The following is a 23,228-nucleotide window of genomic DNA, read 5'->3' on the forward strand; positions in this document are numbered from 1 at the left end:
TGGCCAGGGTAAGGTTCTTCTTTTGCAGCTGTAGCCAGTCACCAGCTGTCTAAATGGTCCATGCCTCCTTTTGTGGCATTGTAATCCATTACGATTTCTGTTTTTTGATGTTCCTAGACACAGATTCTCTCGTCCCTATGCAGCGTACTCATGAGTACCACATTTTTGCCTTTCTTTGGCATGTAGGACTCTAGGGACGTGTCGGCCGTGGAACTAAACTTAGAAGAATTGATAGGCCTGTCCCGTGTATTCAACAGCTGAGGTGGGAGCTCTGGCTTGTTTTTTTGTGTCCCAACTTGTGCGAAGTAAAAAAACGTATTGCATGTGATGCTGTGGCCAAGGAGTCCCCATGTCATGTCCAGGACAACCTGCATCCCTTGGTTCTTTTCAGAGGCTCCCCCATCTGGCTTCCCTGTATACACTTGCAAGTTCCACGTGTATGATGAAGCAGCATCACAGGCAGCCAGCCCAGATCATGATTCCATATTTTGTGGGTTTAGACGGTATGTACTGCCTGAAGGGGCAGCTGCCAACAAAAGGCATAAGCTGCTCATCAACAGTAACTTTGGGCCCAGGGTTGTAAAACAGGGGAAGGCGGTCCACCCACTTGTCCCACACTGACCTGATTGTAGCTAGCTTGTCTCTCTGCCATCGAGCTGGTCTGGTGTCTCGATTATCCTGGAAATAATGTGGAATTTTTCCAGAGACATTGTTGCATGGAAAAGTTCTCTGACAGTTCAAATCACACCAAATGTTATTTGTCACATGCGCCGAATGCAAAAGGTGTAGTAGACCTTACAGTGAAATGCTTACTAAACAACAATGCTTTAACTTTTTTTTTTAACTGTTAAGTAAAAAATAGATATGTAAAAAATAGAAAATAAAAGTAACAAATAATTAAACAGCAGCAGTAAAATAACAATAGCGAGGCTATATACAGGGCAGTACCAGTACAGAGTCAATGTGCACTGGTTATTCAAGGTAAATGAGGTAATATGTATATGTTGGATGGCAGGAAGCTTGGCTCCAGTGATGTACTGGGCCGTACACACTACCGTCTGTAGTGCCTTGCAGTCAGAGGCTGAGCAGTTGCCATACCAGGTAGTGATGCAACCAGCTGTAGAAACCTTTGAGGACATATGCCAAACCTTTTCAGTCGCCTGAGGGGGAATAGGCTTTGCCGTGCCCTCTTCACGACTGTCTTGGTGTGCTTGGACCATGTTCGTTTGTTGGTGATGTGGACACCAATAAACTTGAAACTCTCAACCTGCTTCACTGCAGCCCCATCGAGGAGAATGGGGGCGCGCTCAGTCCTCCTTTTCCTGTAGTCCACAATCATCTCCTTTGTCTTGATCACGTTGAGGGAGAGGTTGTTGTCCTGGCACCACACTGCCAGTTCTCTGACCTCCTCCCTGATTGTTGGTGATCAGGCCTACCACTGTTGTCATTGGAAAACTTGATGATGGTGTTGGAGTCGTGCCTGTCCATGCAGTCAGTTTCTGCATCCCACAAGGATTCTGTGGATTCCCCATTGGATCTGAAAACACCAGCAAGGATAGGAACACCAAAGTATGCATGTACATGAGTTTGGTCAATCTCCTTCCATCTCTCGTCAAAAACACGCCTTCCCTCTGAATTTTGACAATGTATCGAAGTAATGTATCGAAATAATGTATTATAATAACATTGTGCAGGTTCCCGCAAGACACTGTGTAGTTAGTTTCACATACTACAAAGGGTAAAGAGTGTGAGAAAAGCGAAAGACAGGCAGACAGGCAGGGTTCTTGGTGTTATGTTGAAACAGCAGGCCCAGGGAGGAGGAAGACAGGCAGACAGGCAGGGTTCTTGGTGTTATGTTGAAACAGCAGGCCCAGGGAGGAGGAAGACAGGCAGACAGGCAGGGTTCTTGGTGTTATGTTGAAACAGCAGGCCCAGGGAGGAGGAAGACAGGCAGACAGGCAGGGTTCTTGGTGTTATGTTGAAACAGCAGGCCCAGGGAGGAGGAAGACAGGCAGACAGGCAGGGTTCTTGGTGTTATGTTGAAACAGCAGGCCCAGGGAGGAGGAAGACAGGCAGACAGGCAGGGTTCTTGGTGTTATGTTGAAACAGCAGGCCCAGGGAGGAGGAAGACAGAATCCAGTGGACCCGAACACCACCACATATGTAATATAAATGTGTAGGAGGGTGCACAGTGTGCACTCAATGAAAATGTGTTATTTGACATGTTCTTCACAGAAAATGAGCCAAGGCCAATGAGTCTCAGGTTGAAAAAAGTATTCATTGTATCATTTTTCTTTTAGTAAACATTGAAAATGTGTCCCACAAACCTGAACACCACATAAGGGTTAAGTATGATGGAGGCCACTGTGTTCAATGTTGGATCCTTCAATGCTGCAGAAATGTGTTGGTACCTTTCCCCAGATCTGTGCCTCAAAACAATCCTGTCTCAGAGCTCTACGGACAACTCCTTCGACCTCATGGTTTGATTTTTGCTCTGACATGCACTTTCAACTGTGTGACCTTACAGTATATAGACAGGTGCCTTTCCAATTCATGTCCAATCAATTTAATCAATTTAATTCATTGGTCTCCAATGAACTTGTAGAAACATCTCTATGATTATCAATGGAAACAGAATGTGCCTGAGCTAAATTTTGAGTCTGATAGCAAAGGGTCTGAATAATTATGTAAATAAGGTATTTCTGTTTTTAATTTTCACAAATTGTAATAAATTCTGAAAACTTGTGTTGATATTAATGAGGATTTGTTTATTTATTTAATCCATTTTAGAATAAGGTTGTAAAGTAACTAAATGTAGACAAAAGGAAACGGTCTGAATACTTTCCGAATGTACTGTATACCGTAAGAAGTCAGTACCCAAGCATTTAATTTAATTTTACTAGGCAAGTCAGTTAAGAACAAATTCTTATTTTCAATGACAGCCTATGGACAGTGGGTTAACTGCCTGTTCAGGGGCAGAACAACCTTGTCAGCTCGGGGATTCGAACTTGCAACCTTTCGGTTACTAGGCCAACGCTCTAACCACTAGGCTACCCTGCCACCCCACAGCATAACTAATTAGAGATGGGTTTTATTCAGTACTGTAAAACATTTGCATTCTATTATCATTATCATGAGATAATCCCAATTCCCTCTGAAAGTCGTTAAAACACTCTCTCCAATTATTACTGTTCACAATTACTGTTTGTTATCACTGTCGAAAAAGACAAGCATAAAGAAAACTATATGTTATATAAGATATCATACATCTACTGTAGGACACAAGTGAGACTAGCACACTGAAAACCTAATGTAATCTAATATTGATGAGTTATTTATGTCATTGTGCGGATTATCAAAGGTGACACGGGAAAACAATGAGCACCAATTAGCAAAGCTATGCAAGAGCTCATTTGCAGATGCCAGCAGCATAGTTTACATATAAATGCTAATATTTGAAAGTCAAATTAAATTTGAAAAGGCTTTTAATAACTGTTAATTAACTACACTCATTTTTTGTTTTTCCCCTTGACAAACTTGAATCGAGTGAAACATTCGGCAGGGCTCGTATTTAACATTTCGGACCACAAAGATACATTTCAAAGCTTTGAGTTATGCTTTTGATGTGGGTTTTCTCTGTAGATTATATATTATTTTAAGATCCCTTTGTTTAAAAATTCATTTTTAATATCCCTGCATAAAATGCATGCCAATTCCCTACATAACCAACCATCGGTGCAATTAACATCTTCGATCGAGCTCATATTCCTGATAATTAATACAGACTCAGTGGATCCCCTGTGATCGCTCGCAGGGTTTGACTCTTCCACAGCATCCCGTTCATTTACAGAATGAGTTTCATCCTAATGAAAATGAAATGTGAAACTTTAATGAACAGTTCTCAACAGTCATGATAATAAAAACTACGAAACAACACCAAGTCCAGCTCAACATAGCCAGCCCACTGAGCATGTGTAGCGACATCAAACCAATTAAGACTGATGATAAATATTAACACTAGTGGGTATTGAGACACCATGACTGGAAAGCCAAGCTGAAAACAAGTGTATGTGAACGCAATCAACATTAAAACTGTGTTGCAGCGCTGCAGAGCAATGATAGAGATTTATACAAATCACTAGAATGGATCTGTCTGTGGGATTGAACAAGGCACTGGTATCACTTTTAACAGTTTATATAAGAATAGATACAGGCTACCTTTGTGTGAATATTGCAGGAGACATTTCAAAATGTCCACTGTTATTTGCATGAAAAGGGTCCTGACAATTCAGAATTTCTGGTTGCAGATTGCGATCGTAATAAATTATAATTTATATAGTACACATAGATTTTTTCAAAGGTCAAAATGTTATTCGTTTAGCCTGCTGTAGTAGCAGTTCTTCTTTGCGATGTAAGTCACCTTGTTGTTTTTCAGCTCTCACTCCACCAGTCACAAGTGGAAACATGATGGGAAACAAGAGAAGCGTTTTAGAAGTGGCCTCTAAAATTGTGTCTGTACATCATGAACACGTAGGGTTAGCTTCCTCATGGGAGGCCCAAAGTGCTTTCACAACATCTTTGAACACGGGCTTGAGTATGGAGGCAGACAGAGGGGTCATGGGCTTGGGTATGGAGGCAGACAGAGGGGTCATGGGCTTGGGTATGGAGGCAGACAGAGGGGTCATGGGCTTGGGTATGGAGGCAGACAGTGGGGTCATGGGCTTGGGTATGGAGGCAGACAGTGGGGTCATGGGCTTGGGTATGGAGGCAGACAGAGGGGTCATGGGCTTGGGTATGGAGGCAGACAGAGGGGTCATGGGCTTGGGTATGGAGGCAGATAGTGGGGTCATGGGCTTGGGTATGGAGGCAGACAGAGGGGTCATGGGCTTGGGTATGGAGGCAGACAGAGGGGTCATGGGCTTGGGTATGGAGGCAGATAGTGGGGTCATGGGCTTGGGTATGGAGGCAGACAGAGGGGTCATGGGCTTGGGTATGGAGGCAGACAGAGGGGTCATGGGCTTGGGTATGGAGGCAGACAGAGGGGTCATGGGCTTGGGTATGGAGGCAGACAGAGGGGTCATGGGCTTGGGTATGGAGGCAGACAGAGGGGTCATGGGCTTGGGTATGGAGGCAGATAGTGGGGTCATGGGCTTGGGTATGGAGGCAGACAGTGGGGTCATGAGCTTGGGTATGGAGGCAGACAGTGGGGTCATGGGCTTGGGTATGGAGGCAGATAGTGGGGTCATGGGCTTGGGTATGGAGGCAGATAGTGGGGTCATGGGCTTGGGTATGGAGGCAGACAGTGGGGTCATGGGCTTGGGTATGGAGGCAGACAGAGGGATCATGGGCTTGGGTATGGAGGCAGACAGTGGGGTCATGGGCTTGGGTATGGAGGCAGACAGTGGGGTCATGGGCTTGGGTATGGAGGCAGACAGAGGGGTCATGGGCTTGGGTATGGAGGCAGACAGAGGGGTCATGGGCTTGGGTATGGAGGCAGATAGTGGGGTCATGGGCTTGGGTATGTAGGCAGACAGAGGGGTCATGGGCTTGGGTATGGAGGCAGACAGAGGGGTCATGGGCTTGGGTATGGAGGCAGATAGTGGGGTCATGGGCTTGGGTATGGAGGCAGACAGAGGGGTCATGGGCTTGGGTATGGAGGCAGACAGAGGGGTCATGGGCTTGGGTATGGAGGCAGACAGAGGGGTCATGGGCTTGGGTATGGAGGCAGACAGAGGGGTCATGGGCTTGGGTATGGAGGCAGACAGAGGGTCATGGGCTTGGGTATGGAGGCAGATAGTGGGGTCATGGGCTTGGGTATGGAGGCAGACAGTGGGGTCATGAGCTTCGGTATGGAGGCAGACAGTGGGGTCATGGGCTTGGGTATGGAGGCAGATAGTGGGGTCATGGGCTTGGGTATGGAGGCAGATAGTGGGGTCATGGGCTTGGGTATGGAGGCAGACAGTGGGGTCATGGGCTTGGGTATGGAGGCAGACAGAGGGGTCATGGGCTTGGGTATGGAGGCAGATAGTGGGGTCATGGGCTTGGGTATGGAGGCAGACAGAGGGGTCATGGGCTTGGGTATGGAGGCAGACAGAGGGGTCATGGGCTTGGGTATGGAGGCAGATAGTGGGGTCATGGGCTTGGGTATGGAGGCAGACAGAGGGGTCATGGGCTTGGGTATGGAGGCAGACAGAGGGGTCATGGGCTTGGGTATGGAGGCAGACAGAGGGGTCATGGGCTTGGGTATGGAGGCAGACAGAGGGGTCATGGGCTTGGGTATGGAGGCAGACAGAGGGGTCATGGGCTTGGGTATGGAGGCAGATAGTGGGGTCATGGGCTTGGGTATGGAGGCAGACAGTGGGGTCATGAGCTTCGGTATGGAGGCAGACAGTGGGGTCATGGGCTTGGGTATGGAGGCAGATAGTGGGGTCATGGGCTTGGGTATGGAGGCAGATAGTGGGGTCACAGGCTTGGGTATGGAGGCAGTGGGGTCATGAGCTTCGGTATGGAGGCAGACAGTGGGGTCATGGGCTTGGGTATGGAGGCAGAGAGTGGGGTCATGGGCTTGGGTATGGAGGCAGATAGTGGGGTCATGGGCTTGGGTATGGAGGCAGACAGTGGGGTCATGGGCTTGGGTATGGAGGCAGATAGTGGGGTCACGGGCTTGGGTATGGAGGCAGATAGTGGGGTCACGGGCTTGGGTATGGAGGCAGATAGTGGGGTCACGGGCTTGGGTATGGAGGCAGATAGTGGGGTCACGGGCTTGGGTATGGAGGCAGATAGTGGGGTCACGGGCTTGGGTATGGAGGCAGATAGTGGGGTCATGGGCTTGAGTATGGATGCAGACAGTGGGGTCACGGGCTTGTGTATGGATGCAGACAATGGGGTCACAGGCTTGAGTGTGGATGCAGATAGTGGGGTCACAGGCTTGAGTGTGGATGCAGACAGTGGGGTTATGGGCTTGGGTATGGATGCAGACAGTGGGGTCACAGGCTTGTGTATGGATGCAGACAGTGGGGTCACAGGCTTGAGTATGGATGCAGACAATGGGGTCACAGGCTTGAGTGTGGATGCAGATAGTGGGGTCACAGGCTTGAGTGTGGATGCAGACAGTGGGGTTATGGGCTTGGGTATGGATGCAGACAGTGGGGTCACAGGCTTGAGTATGGATGCAGACAATGGGGTCACAGGCTTGAGTGTGGATGCAGATAGTGGGGTCACAGGCTTGAGTGTGGATGCAGACAGTGGGGTTATGGGCTTGGGTATGGATGCAGACAGTGGGGTCACAGGCTTGGGTATGGATGCAGACAGTGGGGTCACAGGCTTGAGTATGGATGCAGACAATGGGGTCACAGGCTTGAGTGTGGATGCAGATAGTGGGGTCACGGGCTTGTGTATGGATGCAGACAGTGGGGTCACAGGCTTGAGTATGGATGCAGACAATGGGGTCACAGGCTTGAGTGTGGATGCAGATAGTGGGGTCACAGGCTTGAGTGTGGATGCAGACAGTGGGGTTATGGGCTTGGGTATGGATGCAGACAGTGGGGTCACAGGCTTGGGTATGGATGCAGACAGTGGGGTCATGGGCTTGAGTATGGATGCAGACAGTGGGGTCACAGGCTTGAGTATGGATGCAGACAGTGGGGTCACAGGCTTGGGTATGGAGGCAAACAGTGGGGTCATGGGCTTGAGTATGGATGCAGACAGTGGGGTCACATGCTTGAGTATGGCTGCAGACAGTGGGGTCACAGGCTTGAGTATGGATGCAGACAGTGGGGTCACAGGCTTGAGTATGGATGCAGACAGTGGGGTCACAGGCTTGAGTATGGATGCAGACAGTGGGGTCACAGGCTTGGGTATGGAGGCAAACAGTGGGGTCAGGGGCTTGAGTATGGATGCAGACAATGGGGTCACAGGCTTGAGTATGAATGCAGACAGTGGAGTCACAGGCTTGGGTATGGATGCAGACAGTGGGGTCACAGGCTTGAGTATGGATGCAGACAGTGGGGTCACAGGCTTGGGTATGGATGCAAACAGTGGAGTCACAGCTTCTCTTCTTCTCTGTATTCTCTGAGTAGTGAGCAGTGGTACAAGCATGCATGATGTGCACATGCCAACCTCTGTTGATCTGGAGTCAGTTTGACCTGAACAGTGGATCATTTATGGATGTTGTTCACAGAGTTCCCTACAGGTTCTGGGTCAGTTTTTGTCCTCTGGGAAAGATTTCATCAGAGGAAGGTTGCTGACTATACTTCTCTCTGACAACAGAGACTGCAGACCCAAAAACGTGCATCTATTGGGAGGATTAGACTTTGAGGAGTGTTAATGGACTATTCTCTCTCCTAAGGGTTTAAATATAATGATCCCCTAAGATAGATCAATTACAGTGAGGATCTGAACATAAAGGTTCTATGAAGAGGGAGAAAACAGCTCCCTTAGAACTGCATATCTAAAATGTCTTGTCAGCTCCAATGAATTTGTTCAACAGTTTTTCAACAACACTGAATGCCCTCTGACACTCTACAAGGGTACCATGGAGAGATGGAGAGATACTGTCCGGGGGTGTCCTCGGATGGGGCCACAGTGTCTCCTGACCCTTCCTGTCTCAGCCTCCAGTATTTATGCTGCAGTAGTTTGTGTCGGGGGGCTAGGGTCAGTTTGTTATATCTGGATTACTTCTCCTGTCATATTCGGTGTCCTGTGTGAATTTAAGTGTGCTCTCTCTAATTCTCTCTTTCTCTCTTTCTTTCTCTCTCTCGGAGGACCTGAGCCCTAGGACCATGTCCCAGGACTACCTGACATGATGACTCCTTGCTGTCCCCAGTCCACCTGGCTGTGCTGCTGCTCCAGTTTCAACTGTTCTGACTTATTATTATTGGACCATGCTGGTCATTTATGAACATTTGAACATCTTGGCCATGTTCTGTTATAATCTCCACCCGGCACAGCCAGAAGAGGACTGGCCACCCCACATAGCCTGGTTCTTCTCTAGGTTTCTTCCTAGATTTTGGCCTTTCTAGGGAGTTTTTCCTAGCCACCGTGCTTCTACACCTGCATTGCTTGCTGTTTGGGGTTTTAGGCTGGGTTTCTGTACAGCACTTTGAGATATCAGCTGATGTACGAAGGGCTATATAAATACATTTGATTTGATTTTGATTGGGCAGAACTTTGCCAGAGCACATCAAATAAGATGTGTAACATGATGGATCCAGCTGCTAAATTGTTGTCATGTTGACTTTGGATAACAGCGCAGTTTTAGTCTTTTACTTTGCAGTATGTCCACGTCACATACTCTATCATTACATACAGGTGAAGTCGGAAGTTTACATACACTTAGGTTGGAGTCATTAAAACTCGTTTTCAACCACTCCACAAATTTCTTGTTAACAAACCATAGTTTTGGAAAGTAGGTTAGGACATCTACTTTGTGCATGACACAAGTCATTTTTCCAACAATTGTTTACAGACAGTTATTTCAATTATAATTCACTGTATCACAATTCCAGTGGGTCAGAAGTTTACATACACTAAGTTGACTGTGCCTTTAAACAGCTTGGGAAATTCCAGAAAATTATGTCATGGCTTTAGAAGCTTAGTGTTAGGCTAATTGACATCATTTGAGTCAATTGGAGATGTATTTCAGAGCCTACCTTCAAACTCAGTGCCTCTGCTTGACATTATGGGAAAATCAAAAGAAATCAGCCAGGACCTCCAAAAACAATGTGTGGACCTCCACAAGTCTGGTTCATCCATGGGAGCAAACGCCTGAAGGTACCACATTCATCTGTACAAACAATAGTACGCAAGTATAAACACCATGGGACCACGCAGCCGTCATACCGCTCAGGAAGGAGATGCGTTCTGTCTCCTAGAGATGAGCGAACTTTGGTGCGAAAAGTGCACATCAATCCCAGAATAACAGCAAAGGACCTTGTGAACATGCTGGAGGAAACAGGTACTAAAGTATCTATATTCACTGTAAAAATGAGTCCTATATCGACATAACCTGAAAGGCCGCTCAGGAAGGAAGAAGCCACTGCTCCAAAACCACCATAAAAAAGACAGACTACGGTTTGCAACTGCACATGGGGACAAAGATCATACTTTTTGGAGAAATATCCTCTGGTCTGATGAAACAAAAATAGAACTGTTTGGCCATAATGACCATCGTTATGTTTGGAGGAAAAAGGGGAGGCTTGCAAGCCGAAGAAAACCATCCCAACCGTGAAGCACGGGGGTGGCAGCATCATGTTGTGGGGATGCTTTGCTGCAGGGGGGACTGGTGCACTTCACAAAATAGATGGCATCATGAGGGACGAAATTTATGTGGATATATTGAAACAACATCTCAAGACATCAAGAAGTTGAAGCTTTGTCACAAATGGGTCTTCCAAATAGACAATGACCCCAAGCATACTTCCAAAGTTGTGGCAAAATGGCTTAAGGACAACAAAGTCAAGGTATTGGAGTGGCCATCACAAAGCCCTGACCTCAATCCTATAGAAAAATAGAACTGAAAAAGCATGTGCGAGCATGGAGGCCTACAAACCTGACTCAGTTACACCAGCTCTGTCAGGAGGAATGGGCCAAAATTCTCCCAACTTATTGTGGGGAGCTTGTGGAAGGCTACCCGAAAAGTTTGACCCAAGTGAAACAATTTAAAGGCAATGCTACCAAATATTAATTGAGTGTATGTAAACTTCTGACTCACTGGGAATGTGAATAAATAAATAAAAGCTGAAATAAATAATTATCTCTACTATTATTCTGGCATTTCACATTCTTAAAATAAAGTGGTGATCCTAACTGACCTAAAACAGGGAATCTTTACTAGGATTAAATGTCAGGAATTGTGAAAACTGAGTTCAAATGTATTTGGCTAAGGTGTATGTAAACTTCTGATTTCAACTGTACCACAGATAAGTCTATTTCCCTCAGTGCTGAGGCCCATTTTTTACCGGACCTTGCCAGCCCTGGTCATTCTGAAAGGTAGATTATTTCAGATCTCCATACCATTCTATTGCACCTAAAGGTAGGTTGGCCTGTACCACACACTTGACTAACCAGAAATACAAGAGGTGTACAGTAATACAGTGCCTTGCAAAAGTATTCATCCCCCTTGGTGTTTTTCCTATTTTGTTGCATTACAACCTGTAAATTAAATGGATATTTATTTGGATTTCATGTAATGGACATACACAAAATATTCCAAAATGGTGAAGTGAAATTTTAAAAATGACTTGTTTCAAAAAATAAAATTAAAAAAAAAACGTGGTGTGTGCATATGTATTCACCCCCTTTGCTATGAAGCCCCTAAATAAGATCTGGTGCAACCAATTACCTTCAGAACATAATAGTTCAGAACACAACATAATTAGTTAAATAAAGTCCACCTGTGTGCAATCTACAGTAAGTGTCACATGATCTCAGTTTATACTGTATACACCTGTTCTGAAAGGCCCCAGTATCTGCAACACCACTAAGCAAGGGGCACCACCAAGCAAGCGGCACCATGAAGACCAATGAGCTCTCCAAACAGGTCAGGGACAAAGTTGTGGAGAAGTACAGATCAGGGTTGGGTTATAAAAAAATATCTGAAACTTTGAACATCCCACGGAGCACCATTAAATCCATTATTAAAAAAATTCAAGAATATGGTACCACAACAAACCTGCCAAGAGAGGGCCGCCCACCAAAATTCACGGACCAGGCAAGGAGGGCTTTAATCAGAGATGCAACAAAGAGACCTAAGATAAGCCTGAAGGAGCTGCAAAGCTCCACAGCGAAGATTGGAGTATATGTCCATAGGACCACTTTAAGCCATACACTCCACAGAGCTGGGATTTACAGAAACGTGGTCAGAAAAAAAATAAGCAAACATGTTTGGTGTTCGCCAAAAGGCATGTGGGAGACTCCCCAAACATATGGAAGAAGGAACTCTGGTTAGATGAGACTAAAGTGGAGCTTTTGGGCCATCAAGGAAAATGCTGTCTGGCACAAATCCAACACCTCACATCACCCCGAGAACACCATCCCCACAGTGAAGCATGGTGGTGGCAGCATCATGCTGTGGGGATGTTTTTCATTGGCAGGGACTGGGAAACTGGTCAGAATTTAAGGAATGATGGATGGCGCTACATGGAAATTCTTGAGGGAAACCTGTTTCAGTCTTCCAGAGATTTGAGACTGAGAGGGAGGTTCACCTTCCAGCAGGACAATGACCTTAAGCATACTGCTAAAGCAACACTCGAGTGGTTTAAGGGGAAACATTTAATTGTATTGGAATGGCCTCGTCAAAGCCCAGACCTCAATTCAATTGAGAATCTGTGGTATGACTTAAAGATTGTTGTACACCAGCGGACCCCATCCAACTTGAAGGAGCTGGAGCAGTTTTGCCTTGAGGAATGGGCATAAATCCCAGTGGCTAGATGTGCCAAGCTTATAGAGACATACATCAAGAGACTTGCAGCTGTAATTGGCTCTACAACATATTGACTTTGGGGGGGGTGAATAGTTATGCACGCTCAAGTTTTCTGTTTTTTTGTCCAATTTTTTGTTTGTTTCACAAGAAAAACTATTTTGCATCTTCAAAGTGGTCGGAATATTGTGTAAATCAAATGATACAAACCCCCAAGAAATCCATTTTAATTCCAGGTTGTAAGACAACAAAATAGGAAAAATGCCAAAGGGGGTGAAAACTTTCACAAGCCACTGTATTCAAAAGATGTCATGGACTCACTCAAAGTTAATCTAACTTCCCTGAACTATACAAAGGCCAGAGATAGGAAAGTTTGAGGCAGGCCAAAGGCACAGGCGCTAATAAATAGGCCGCATTAACGCATGCTTTTTAATATCAGCGTCTTAATGGGGTGACAGTGTTGAATTATCTATAGGCCTCAGTGAATCAAAAAGGACCATCAAACCAGAACTTGAGAGCAGTGTCTTGTAATTGAATAATACATTACATGTGGCAATTATTTCTGTTAGAACCAGACTGAGAAATCAATAACCAAGGGATCAAATCAGTGACTGTGGAGCTCTTGTCTCCTTCCCCCCAGTGGCCAATTACATCATGGCAGTTTAGACACCTGCACAGTGTCCCCGCTCCTCACTTCTAGTGACCCGGAACACTGCCAGGAAGGAGGGTGTCACTGATGTGGATTCCAGTGATCATTCAATCCAATACCAGGCATTCTAAAGAGAAAGATTGGTGGAGATTCAAGTGTCATTGAATAGGTGCTGTTTGTCTCTGAGACATCTTTTGGGTTGGGTTGATATTTGTGGGCAACATAAACAAAATGTGATCATTGTTATAAAGTATTAGAGATCAAGACATGTTCACTAATAAAAAACATTGGGGAGTACCGTAATCTTTGTTGAGATAATATGCGCTCATTGCATGGCCTGACCTGCAGTTATAAATGATGCATCAGTGTTTCCCTTCAGGCAGTATCAGGCCATGACGTGCAGGGTGTATAGAGGTCTGTTTAATGAACATGTCCCATTACACACAGAAGGATGCATCATTCCCAACAACACACTGGTGGCACTGAAACCACCCCTGTGCACCCTCAAAGGTCTGTTAGTATAGTGAATGCAATTTTCTTCTGTCTGAAATATTCACGTCTTTTAAAAAGCCAGATATCAGGTTTCATTAAATGTTGATGCCGCGGGTTGGTGGGTGAAGAGAACAGCGGGCACATCAAAGGCTTGTTATGGTCAGTGAATACTAATACAGAGAGGCTCCTGTCAGTGTAACATCTCCAACATGGACACCCAACAGCCCCCACTCTGCTCTGACTCTGTGTGTGCCCACCTCAGCTCTGTCTGTTGCCCTATACAACCCAGAGAGACAAAGAAAAAACACACCATTCTCCATCTCAGCCCAGTACATTAGTATGGAGAGTGTGGTTTCCCTCCTCTTTTGGCCGAAGTAGGCTAATATTCCCTCTCTGTTTACTTCCACAGAAGTGCAGAGTTCTTTATTCCCAGCGAGATCCTTTCTATTTGACTCATGGGATTTGGTCAAACGTATTCCCCTGCTCACCTCTCTGACTCTCCTCCTATGCTACTTCACACATTGTGTATTCTTGTTTTCTGAGGAACGGGGCTTTGCTTTCTCTCGTCTGAGGGTGGCTAATCAAAAACCTTTTGACAGTCAATACAGCACAATGAACATTCTCCTAGGTGTGTGTGTGTGTGTGTGTGTGTGTGTGTGTGTGTGTGTGTGTGTGTGTGTGTGTGTGTGTGTGTGTGTGTGTGTGTGTGTGTGTGTGTGTGTGTGTGTGTGTGTGTGTGTGTGTGTGTGTGTGTGTGTGTGTGTGTGTGTGTGTGTGTGTGTGTGTGTGTGTGTGTGTGTGTGTGTGTGTGTGTGTGTGTGTGTTTGTCATAACATCTCCCTCTCTTTTAGTATAAAGAAAACCTAGCTCTCCCCACAAGTTAATATTTTACTTTGGTGAAGGACATGAGTGCTTTAAAGTTAGCTTTAATTCTCCATGATGGAGCTGAGGGAGACTCTATAGAAAAACAATGGACCACAATGTGAGTCCTGAATTAACACAAGTAGTGGAACAGGCCTCATCAAATCAGTCCTTCACCTCCAGGATCTTGTCTGAAAGCCTGCTTTAACATCTTCCTGTCTATAGGTGAGTTGTTGAGTGGGAAATAGAAATGTACAGATACCCTGATAACCGGTGCAATGTAAAACCCTACATATAAATCCAAAGGCTGCTTTTACAGTGCCTGCCTTTACCTATATACCTGTATATCTAGGTGATATTAAACAGTTACTCCATGGTTCAATTCAGGATTACTCCATCAGGCATTAAAACAGCCCTTTGTTAATCATGAACAATCTGCCTTCTTAGTGGACAGATGACACAGACTGAAGTCAGCTGTTTATGTCTGAGGTCTCCACCTCTAAAGAGGAGTACAGGGAGGTCTTCTGTGCCCATATCTACTGTGATCCAGATGGAGAGACGAGGGCCACCAAGGGCCCCTGTGAAGAAGGTGGAGGATAGCGCGTCGCTGCGGTGGTCATGCATGGTGAACCACGGAGAGGAGAGATGTGGCACTCAAGAAATAAAAATCATGGGCAGGACTGCGGCACTACACTGCTCTGATGTGGAGAGGGAGAGAGCCACACTGGAGAGAGTTTTACAGAAGGTTAAAACATCCACAGGCTACTTGAATGAAGACGTGCACAACCAAAGGACTTAACATCAAAAGAGCCTGTGTTTTCAGCTATTCTGTGTGGTGGGTTGGCTTTGCATATTTTATGGCAGTCAGGTTCAGATCCATGCTCCTCTCTCTATTGGTATGAGCAGAAACCTGGTTACAAATGTATTTTAATGAAAGGGATTCTCTTTTTTGAGATTCAACCTCTTGTTTGACCACTCTGTAGAATTTCAATAATCTCTTTACAGTAGAACTAGCAGGGAACCCTACTAACTAGTGGAAGCCTGTGCCCCTGTGCAGTTCCCTGTGCAGTTGTTACCCTGAAGGGCAGAAGGAGAGTGAGAAGACAGGGTTGGTTTCTCCACATAAAAGACTACTGCTGACCTATGGTTCCAGCCAGGTCTTTAAAGAAATGGATGACAATCAAAAGGACAAATGTGACGGGAATTCTGTGTGAGGTAACATATGAATGCGAAGCGCGGCCTGCCGGTTCTGTGATGTCTTTGACCTGGTAGTTCAAAGCTGCTGCTGGACCTTTGGACCTCTCTCAGTGTGTGTGCCTCAGACAAAGGCTTTGTTCATATTAAAGTAAACCCACCACATTGTTCCTTTGAGCAACACAGCACCTTTCAGAAAGCACAGGGATGATACTGCTGCTGCAGACCTGGACAAATCTACATTTTGTCTGCAAACAGAATACAGAAAGTCCATTTGAGATTCTACTGCATCATACTTTCCATTGAAATGTTCATTCCCTGTGATGTTGTTTCTCTCCAAGGCAATGAACCTGTTTTATGATTGGTGAAGCATTCCCTTCTCTCACCCTTTCGTTTGCTTGAGTACATGTGAGGAATTCATTGAGCTTCCACTCTGTTTAAACCTGTCCACTGAACTCAACCAAGATATACCTCAGCAGCACACGGCTCACCTATTTAAAACATAACCTATAGCGTTCATTCATTAAATGTACAGTTTTCTCAACAAGGGCAGCCTTGTGATGAGCCACACAAGTGCACCTTTGTTTGTGAGGAGAGAGAGGCACAAGGCAGGATGGTGTGTGGTGCTACAGGAGGCCCGTTACGGTGTAGCATGAGGGACGGGGAGGTGCTCTCTCTAGCCTACGGTAATAGTTAACCATGTCAAAGCAGAGAACAGAGGCCCTGGCTCAGGAAGGCAGCTTGTGGTGCCTCCATTTCTCCAGAGACTCAAGGGTGAGCAGGGCTTTGATCTTGAAAGTGTGGCTGGAAGACAATATACTGTAAGCATGTGATCCTCTGTGTCTTTGGTGGGGATGGTGTCGGAGGGAAGGTAGAACCATGCTAATGGTGCCCTGCCTCACTGTGCTCTGCAAAGCAAAGCCTCTGTGTTGCTGTGTACAGTACTTTGTGGACTATACACACTAATGGGAAGAACTGTCCTCAGCACTAAGGTAACAGCAGAACCAAACAAACTACTGGGTGTCTGAAACTATGTGATGTTATCATGTGAACTGTATATGTCTACAGCAGGAATATGGTAAGCATTGTGGTTGTATTACTGGCTGGATGATATTACCTAGACTATCCAGAAATGCAAAGCCACAATTACTTACATAGGAAGGTAGAATCAACCAACAACCATACACACTCTGTGAATACTGGCTCCACATAAAACCTTATTGTGACCTTAATACATGTGTGATCACAAGACGCATGTTCCCACAATAAGAGGCTCTGCCAACCAGTTTATTACCCATGGAGATCCCTCCAACTCCGCGCTAATGAGTTATCTGACAACGAAACCCTCGTGCAGCACATCTCCTTTAAGAGCACATCAAGATGCTCCTCTTTATCAAACATACTGGTACAAGTTTTGTCTGTCAATTACAATTAGGCCCCAATGATGGCCCTTCTGGAATGTATATACAGTATGTATATGTGAACACAGGCCTGCTTTACACTACGGAGTACACAGGGCATTCCGACAATTTGTACAAAGGGGGCCTAACGCCGGACTTGGGAAGTCTGTTTAATGTTGTCTTTAGGATATCCATTCAACATGATAAATGGGTCCCTGTGGGTCTGGGTTGGCTGGGTGGGCGTGACGTCACCACTGGTGACCAGGTCGCTGTGCTGTGATGGGTGTGGTGGTGGAGACATATGGCGAGTGTGACGTTCATCTGTGGTGGAATAAGGTGAGGACCAAGGTGCAGAGTGGTAAGTGTTCATGATTTTTAATATAATCAAAACTGAACACTAAACAAAATAACAACTAGGAAGAACGAACAAACGAAACAGTCCTGTCTCGTGATGACACACAAAACAGAAAATAAACACCCACGAACACAGGTGGAAAAAGGCTACCGAAGTATGATTCTCAATCAGAGACAACTAACGACACCTGCCTCTGATTGAGAACCATACCAGGCCAAACTCAAAAACCAACCTAGAAAAACAAACATAGACTGCCCACCCCAACTTACGCCCTGACCATACTAAAACAAAGACAAAACAAAGGAACTACGGTCAGAACGTGACAGCGAGGGCTGTCGTACCACAACAACCACTGGCACACAGACGTACGTACAGCCGCTTCTCTGTGCCAAGGGGCCTGGTTGCTAGGGAGAGTTTATTCAATTAAATGATACATCTAGGTTGATACATCGGTGTTGTTGATGTATAATTCAAAGGTCTAGTTTACTGATGGGGAGGTTGCCATTCATTTTTTAATATTTGCGAAAAAGCTGCGGGATTTCTTTGTATGGTTCCATTTAATTAGCCAAACTTGATGATAAGAGCGTCTGCTAAATGACTTATATGTAAATGTAAATGTAAAATAATCATGACAACAAAATTGGACTGAGCAACAAAGACAACCGTTTTACTTCCTAGGTTATTAGCTGTTGTGTTGCACATGAGAAGTCATCAGAGAAGTTCGGTCGACTAGTGATGAACTGCTAATGGTGAGAAAAGGTCCCCTTCCCTGGTCATGCCAACGGTGTAAAAGTCCTCTTCCCTGGTCAGTCCAACAGTGTAAAAGTCATCTTCCCTGGTCAGTCCAACGGTGTAAAAGTTCTCTTCCCTGGTCAGTCCAAGGGGGAAAAGTCCTCTTCCCTGGTCATTCCAACAGTGTAAAAGTCCTCTTCCCTGGTCATTCAATGGGTGTAAAAATCCTCTTCCCTGGTCATACCAATAGTGTAAAAGTCCTTCCCTTCCAATGGTGTAAAGATTTCTCTTCCCTGGTCATTCCAACACAGTGTAAAAGTCCTATTCCCTGGTCAGTCCAACAGGTATTCCAACGGAGTAAAAGTGTAAAAGGCATCTTCCCTGGTTCCCTGGTCATCCAACAGTGTAAAAGTCCTCCAACTGGTGTAAAAGTCCTCTTCCCTGGTAAAAGTCCTCTTCCCTGGTCATTCAACAGTGTAAAGTCCTCTTCCCTGGTCAGTCCAACAGTGTAAAAGTCCTCTTCCCTGGTCTCTTCCAACGGTGTAAAAGTCCTCTTCCCTGGTCAGTCCAATGGTGTAAAAGTCATTCCAACACAGTGTTTCTCTTCCCTGGTCATTCCAACACAGTGTAAAAGTAATATTCCCTGGTCAGTCCAACAGTGTAAAAGCACTCTTCCCTGGTCATTCCAACGGAGTAAAAGTCCTCTTCCCTGGTCATTCCAATACAGTGTAAAAGTCCTCTTCCCTGGTTCCCTGGTAAAAGTCCTCTTCCCATCATTCCAACAGTGTAAAAGTCATCTTCCCTGGTCAGTCCAACGGTGTAAAAGTCCTCTTCCCTGGTCAGTCCAACAGTGTAAAAGTTATCTGGTTTTCTTGTATTTCCAACGGGGGTAAAAGTCCTCTTCCCTGGTCATTCCAACAGTGTAAAAGTCCTCTTCCCTGGTCATTCCAACAGTGTAAAAGTTATCTTCCCTGGTTATTCCAACGGAGTAAAAGTCCTCTTCCCTGGTCAATCCAACAGTCCTCTTCCCTGGTCAGTCCAACAAAGTGTAAGAGTCCTCTTCCCTGGTCAGTCCTCTTCCCCAACACAGTGTAAAGTCCTCTTCCCTGGTCATTCCAACACAGTGTAAAGTCCTCTTCCCTGGTCAGTCACAGTCCTCTTCCCTGGTCAGTCCAACAGTGTAAAAGTTATCTTCCCTGGTCATTCCAACGGAGTAAAAGTCCTCTTCCCTGGTCATTCCAATACAGTGTAAAAGTCCTCTTCCCTGGTCAGTCCAACAGTGTAAAAGTCATCTTCCTGGTCAGTCCAACAGTGTAAAAAAGTCCAAGGGGGAAAAGTCCTCTTCCCTGGTCATTCAGTGTAAAATTCCCTGGTCATTCCAACAACAGTCCAACAGTGTAAAAGTCCTCCTCCCTGATCATTCCAACAGTGGAAAAGTCTTCTTCCCTGGTCAGTCCAACGGTGTAAAAGTCCTCTTCCCTGGTCAGTCCAACAGTGTAAAAGTCCTCTTCCCTGGTGTCCAACAGTGTAAAAGTGTCCAACGGAGTAAAAGTCCTCTTCTCTGGTCATTCCAACACAGTGTAAAAGTGCTCTTCCCTGGTCAGTCCAACAGTGTAAAAGTTATCTTCCCTGGTCATTCCACACGGTGTAAAAGTCCTCTTCCCTGGTCAGTCCAACAGTGTAAAAGTTATCTTCCCTGGTCATTCCAACAGTGTAAGAGTCCTCTTCCCTGGTCAATCCAACACAGTGTAAGTGTCCTCTTCCCTGGTCAGTCCAACACAGTGTAAAAGTCCTCTTCCCTGGTCAGTCCAACAGTGTAAAAGTCATCTTCCCTGGTCATTCGGAGTAAAAGTCCTCTTCCCTGGTCAGTCCAACAGTGTAAAAGTCCTCTTCCCTGGTCAGTCCAACAGTGTAAAAGTCCTCTTCCCTGGTCATAGCAACAGTGTAAAACTCCTCTTCCCTGGTCAGTCCAACAGTGTAAAAGTTATTTTCCCTGTTTATTCCAACGGAGTAGAAGTCCTCTTCCCTGGTGAGTCCAACACAGTGTAAAAGTCCTCTTCCCTGGTCAATCCAACGGAGTAAAAGTCCTCTTCCCTGGTCATTCCAACACAGTGTAAAAGTCCTCTTCCCTGGTCAGTCCAACGGTGTAAAAGTCCTCCTCCCTGATCATTCCAACAGTGGAAAAGTCTTCTTCCCTGGTCAGTCCAACGGTGTAAAAGTCCTCTTCCCTGGTCAGTCCAACAGTGTAAAAGTTATCTTTTCTTGTATTTCCAACGGAGTAAAAGTCCTCTTCTCTGGTCATTCCAACACAGTGTAAAAGTGCTCTTCCCTGGTCAGTCCAACAGTGTAAAAGTTATCTTCCCTGGTTATTCCAACGGAGTAAAAGTCCTCTTCCCTGGTCAATCCAACACAGTGTAAGAGTCCTCTTCCCTGGTCAGTCCAACACAGTGTAAGAGTCCTCTTCCCTGGTCAATCCAACACAGTGTAAGTGTCCTCTTCCCTGGTCAGTCCAACACAGTGTAAAAGTCCTCTTCCCTGGTCAGTCCAACAGTGTAAAAGTTATCTTCCCTGGTCATTCCAACGGAGTAAAAGTCCTCTTCCCTGGTCATTCCAATACAGTGTAAAAGTCCTCTTCCCTGGTCAGTCCAACAGTGTAAAAGTCATCTTCCCTGGTCAGTCCAACGGTGTAAAAGTTCTCTTCCCTGGTCAGTCCAAGGGGGAAAAGTCCTCTTCCCTGGTCATTCCAACAGTGTAAAAGTCCTCTTCCCTGGTCATTCCTACGGTGTAAAAGTACTCTTCCCTGGTCATTCCAACTGTGTAAAAGTCCTCTTCCCTGGCCAATCCAACAGTGTAAAAGTCCTCTTCCCTGGTCAGTCCAACAGTGTAAAAGTCTTCTTCCCTGGTCAGTCCAACAGTGTAAAAGTCCTCCTCCCTGATCATTCCAACAGTGGAAAAGTCTTCTTCCCTGGTCAGTCCAACGGTGTAAAAGTCCTCTTCCCTGGTCAGTCCAACAGTGTAAAAGTTATCTTTTCTTGTATTTCCAACGGAGTAAAAGTCCTCTTCTCTGGTCATTCCAACACAGTGTAAAAGTGCTCTTCCCTGGTCAGTCCAACAGTGTAAAAGTTATCTTCCCTGGTTATTCCAACGGAGTAAAAGTCCTCTTCCCTGGTCAATCCAACACAGTGTAAGAGTCCTCTTCCCTGGTCAGTCCAACACAGTGTAAGAGTCCTCTTCCCTGGTCAATCCAACACAGTGTAAGTGTCCTCTTCCCTGGTCAGTCCAACACAGTGTAAAAGTCCTCTTCCCTGGTCAGTCCAACAGTGTAAAAGTTATCTTCCCTGGTCATTCCAACGGAGTAAAAGTCCTCTTCCCTGGTCAGTCCAACAGTGTAAAAGTAATCTTCCCTGGTCAGTCCAACAGTGTAAAAGGCCTCTTCCCTGGTCATAGCAACAGTGTAAAACTCCTCTTCCCTGGTCAGTCCAACAGTGTAAAAGTTATTTTCCCTGTTTATTCCAACGGAGTCCAACACAGAAGTCCTCTTCCCTGGTGAGTCCAAGACAGTGTAAAAGTCCTCTTCCCTGGTCATTCCAACAGTGTAAAGGCCTCTTCCTCTTCCTGGTCAGTCCAAAGTGTCCAAAAAAGTCCTCTTCCCTGGTCAGTCCAACAGTGTAAAAAGTCATAGCAACAGTGTAAAACTCCTCTTCCCTGGGTCCAACAGTGTAAAAGTTATCTTCCCTGGTTATTCCAACGGTGTAAAAGTCCTCTTCCTGGTCATGAGTCCAACACAGTGTAAAAGTCCTCTTCCCTGGTCAGTCCAACACAGTGTAAAAGTCCTCTTCCCTGGTCAATCAACGGAGTAAAAGTCCTCTTCCCTGGTGTGTAAAAAGTCCAACGGTGTAAAAGTCCTCCTCCCTGATCATTCCAACAGTGGAAAAGTCTTCTTCCCTGGTCAGTCCAACGGTGTAAAAGTCCTCTTCCCTGGTCAGTCCAACAGTGTAAAAGTTATCTTTTCTTGTATTTCCAACGGAGTAAAAGTCCTCTTCTCTGGTCATTCCAACACAGTGTAAAAGTGCTCTTCCCTGGTCAGTCCAACAGTGTAAAAGTTATCTTCCCTGGTTATTCCAACGGAGTAAAAGTCCTCTTCCCTGGTCAATCCAACACAGTGTAAGAGTCCTCTTCCCTGGTCAGTCCAACACAGTGTAAGAGTCCTCTTCCCTGGTCAATCCAACACAGTGTAAGTGTCCTCTTCCCTGGTCAGTCCAACACAGTGTAAAAGTCCTCTTCCCTGGTCAGTCCAACAGTGTAAAAGTTATCTTCCCTGGTCATTCCAACGGAGTAAAAGTCCTCTTCCCTGGTCATTCCAATACAGTGTAAAAGTCCTCTTCCCTGGTCAGTCCAACAGTGTAAAAGTCATCTTCCCTGGTCAGTCCAACGGTGTAAAAGTTCTCTTCCCTGGTCAGTCCAAGGGGGAAAAGTCCTCTTCCCTGGTCATTCCTACGGTGTAAAAGTACTCTTCCCTGGTCATTCCAACTGTGTAAAAGTCCTCTTCCCTGGCCAATCCAACAGTGTAAAAGTCCTATTCCCTGGTCAGTCCAACAGTGTAAAAGTCTTCTTCCCTGGTCAGTCCAACAGTGTAAAAGTCCTCCTCCCTGATCATTCCAACAGTGGAAAAGTCTTCTTCCCTGGTCAGTCCAACAGTGTAAAAGTTATCTTTTCTTGTATTTCCAACGGAGTAAAAGTCCTCTTCTCTGGTCATTCCAACACAGTGTAAAAGTGCTCTTCCCTGGTCAGTCCAACAGTGTAAAAGTTATCTTCCCTGGTTATTCCAACGGAGTAAAAGTCCTCTTCCCTGGTCAATCCAACACAGTGTAAGAGTCCTCTTCCCTGGTCAGTCCAACACAGTGTAAAGTCTCTTCCTGGAGTCCTCTTCCCTGGTCAATCCAACACAGTGTAAGTGTCCTCTTCCCTGGTCAGTCCAACACAGTGTAAAAGTCCTCTTCCCTGGTCAGTCCAACAGTGTAAAAGTTATCTTCCCTGGTCATTCCAACGGAGTAAAAGTCCTCTTCCCTGGTCAGTCCAACAGTGTAAAAGTAATCTTCCCTGGTCAGTCCAACAGTGTAAAAGGCC

At 45.7% G+C, this 23,228-nt stretch overlaps 2 protein-coding genes across 2 annotated transcripts; both read right to left on the reverse strand.

Moving 5' to 3' along the window:
* Positions 1-4,520: 4,520 nt before the first annotated feature.
* On the reverse strand, positions 4,521-5,741 carry LOC127907086 (uncharacterized). The gene has a single exon (XM_052460779.1). The coding sequence runs from the start codon at positions 5,739-5,741 to the stop codon at positions 4,521-4,523; it is 1,221 nt and encodes a 406-aa protein (XP_052316739.1).
* Positions 5,738-6,433, reverse strand: LOC127907087 (uncharacterized). Its single transcript, XM_052460781.1, has one exon. The coding sequence runs from the start codon at positions 6,431-6,433 to the stop codon at positions 5,738-5,740; it is 696 nt and encodes a 231-aa protein (XP_052316741.1).
* Positions 6,434-23,228: the final 16,795 nt, after the last annotated feature.

This window comes from Oncorhynchus keta, chromosome 14, assembly GCF_023373465.1.
Source record: "Oncorhynchus keta strain PuntledgeMale-10-30-2019 chromosome 14, Oket_V2, whole genome shotgun sequence".
In the NCBI taxonomy this organism is placed as follows: domain Eukaryota; kingdom Metazoa; phylum Chordata; class Actinopteri; order Salmoniformes; family Salmonidae; genus Oncorhynchus; species Oncorhynchus keta.

Excerpts from the sequence above, each read along its gene's own strand:
- LOC127907086 (XM_052460779.1), bottom strand. The coding sequence starts at position 5,741 with ATGACCCCTCTGTCTGCCTCCATACCCAAGCCCATGACCCCTCTGTCT.
- LOC127907087 (XM_052460781.1), bottom strand. The coding sequence starts at position 6,433 with ATGACCCCACTATCTGCCTCCATACCCAAGCCCATGACCCCACTGTCT.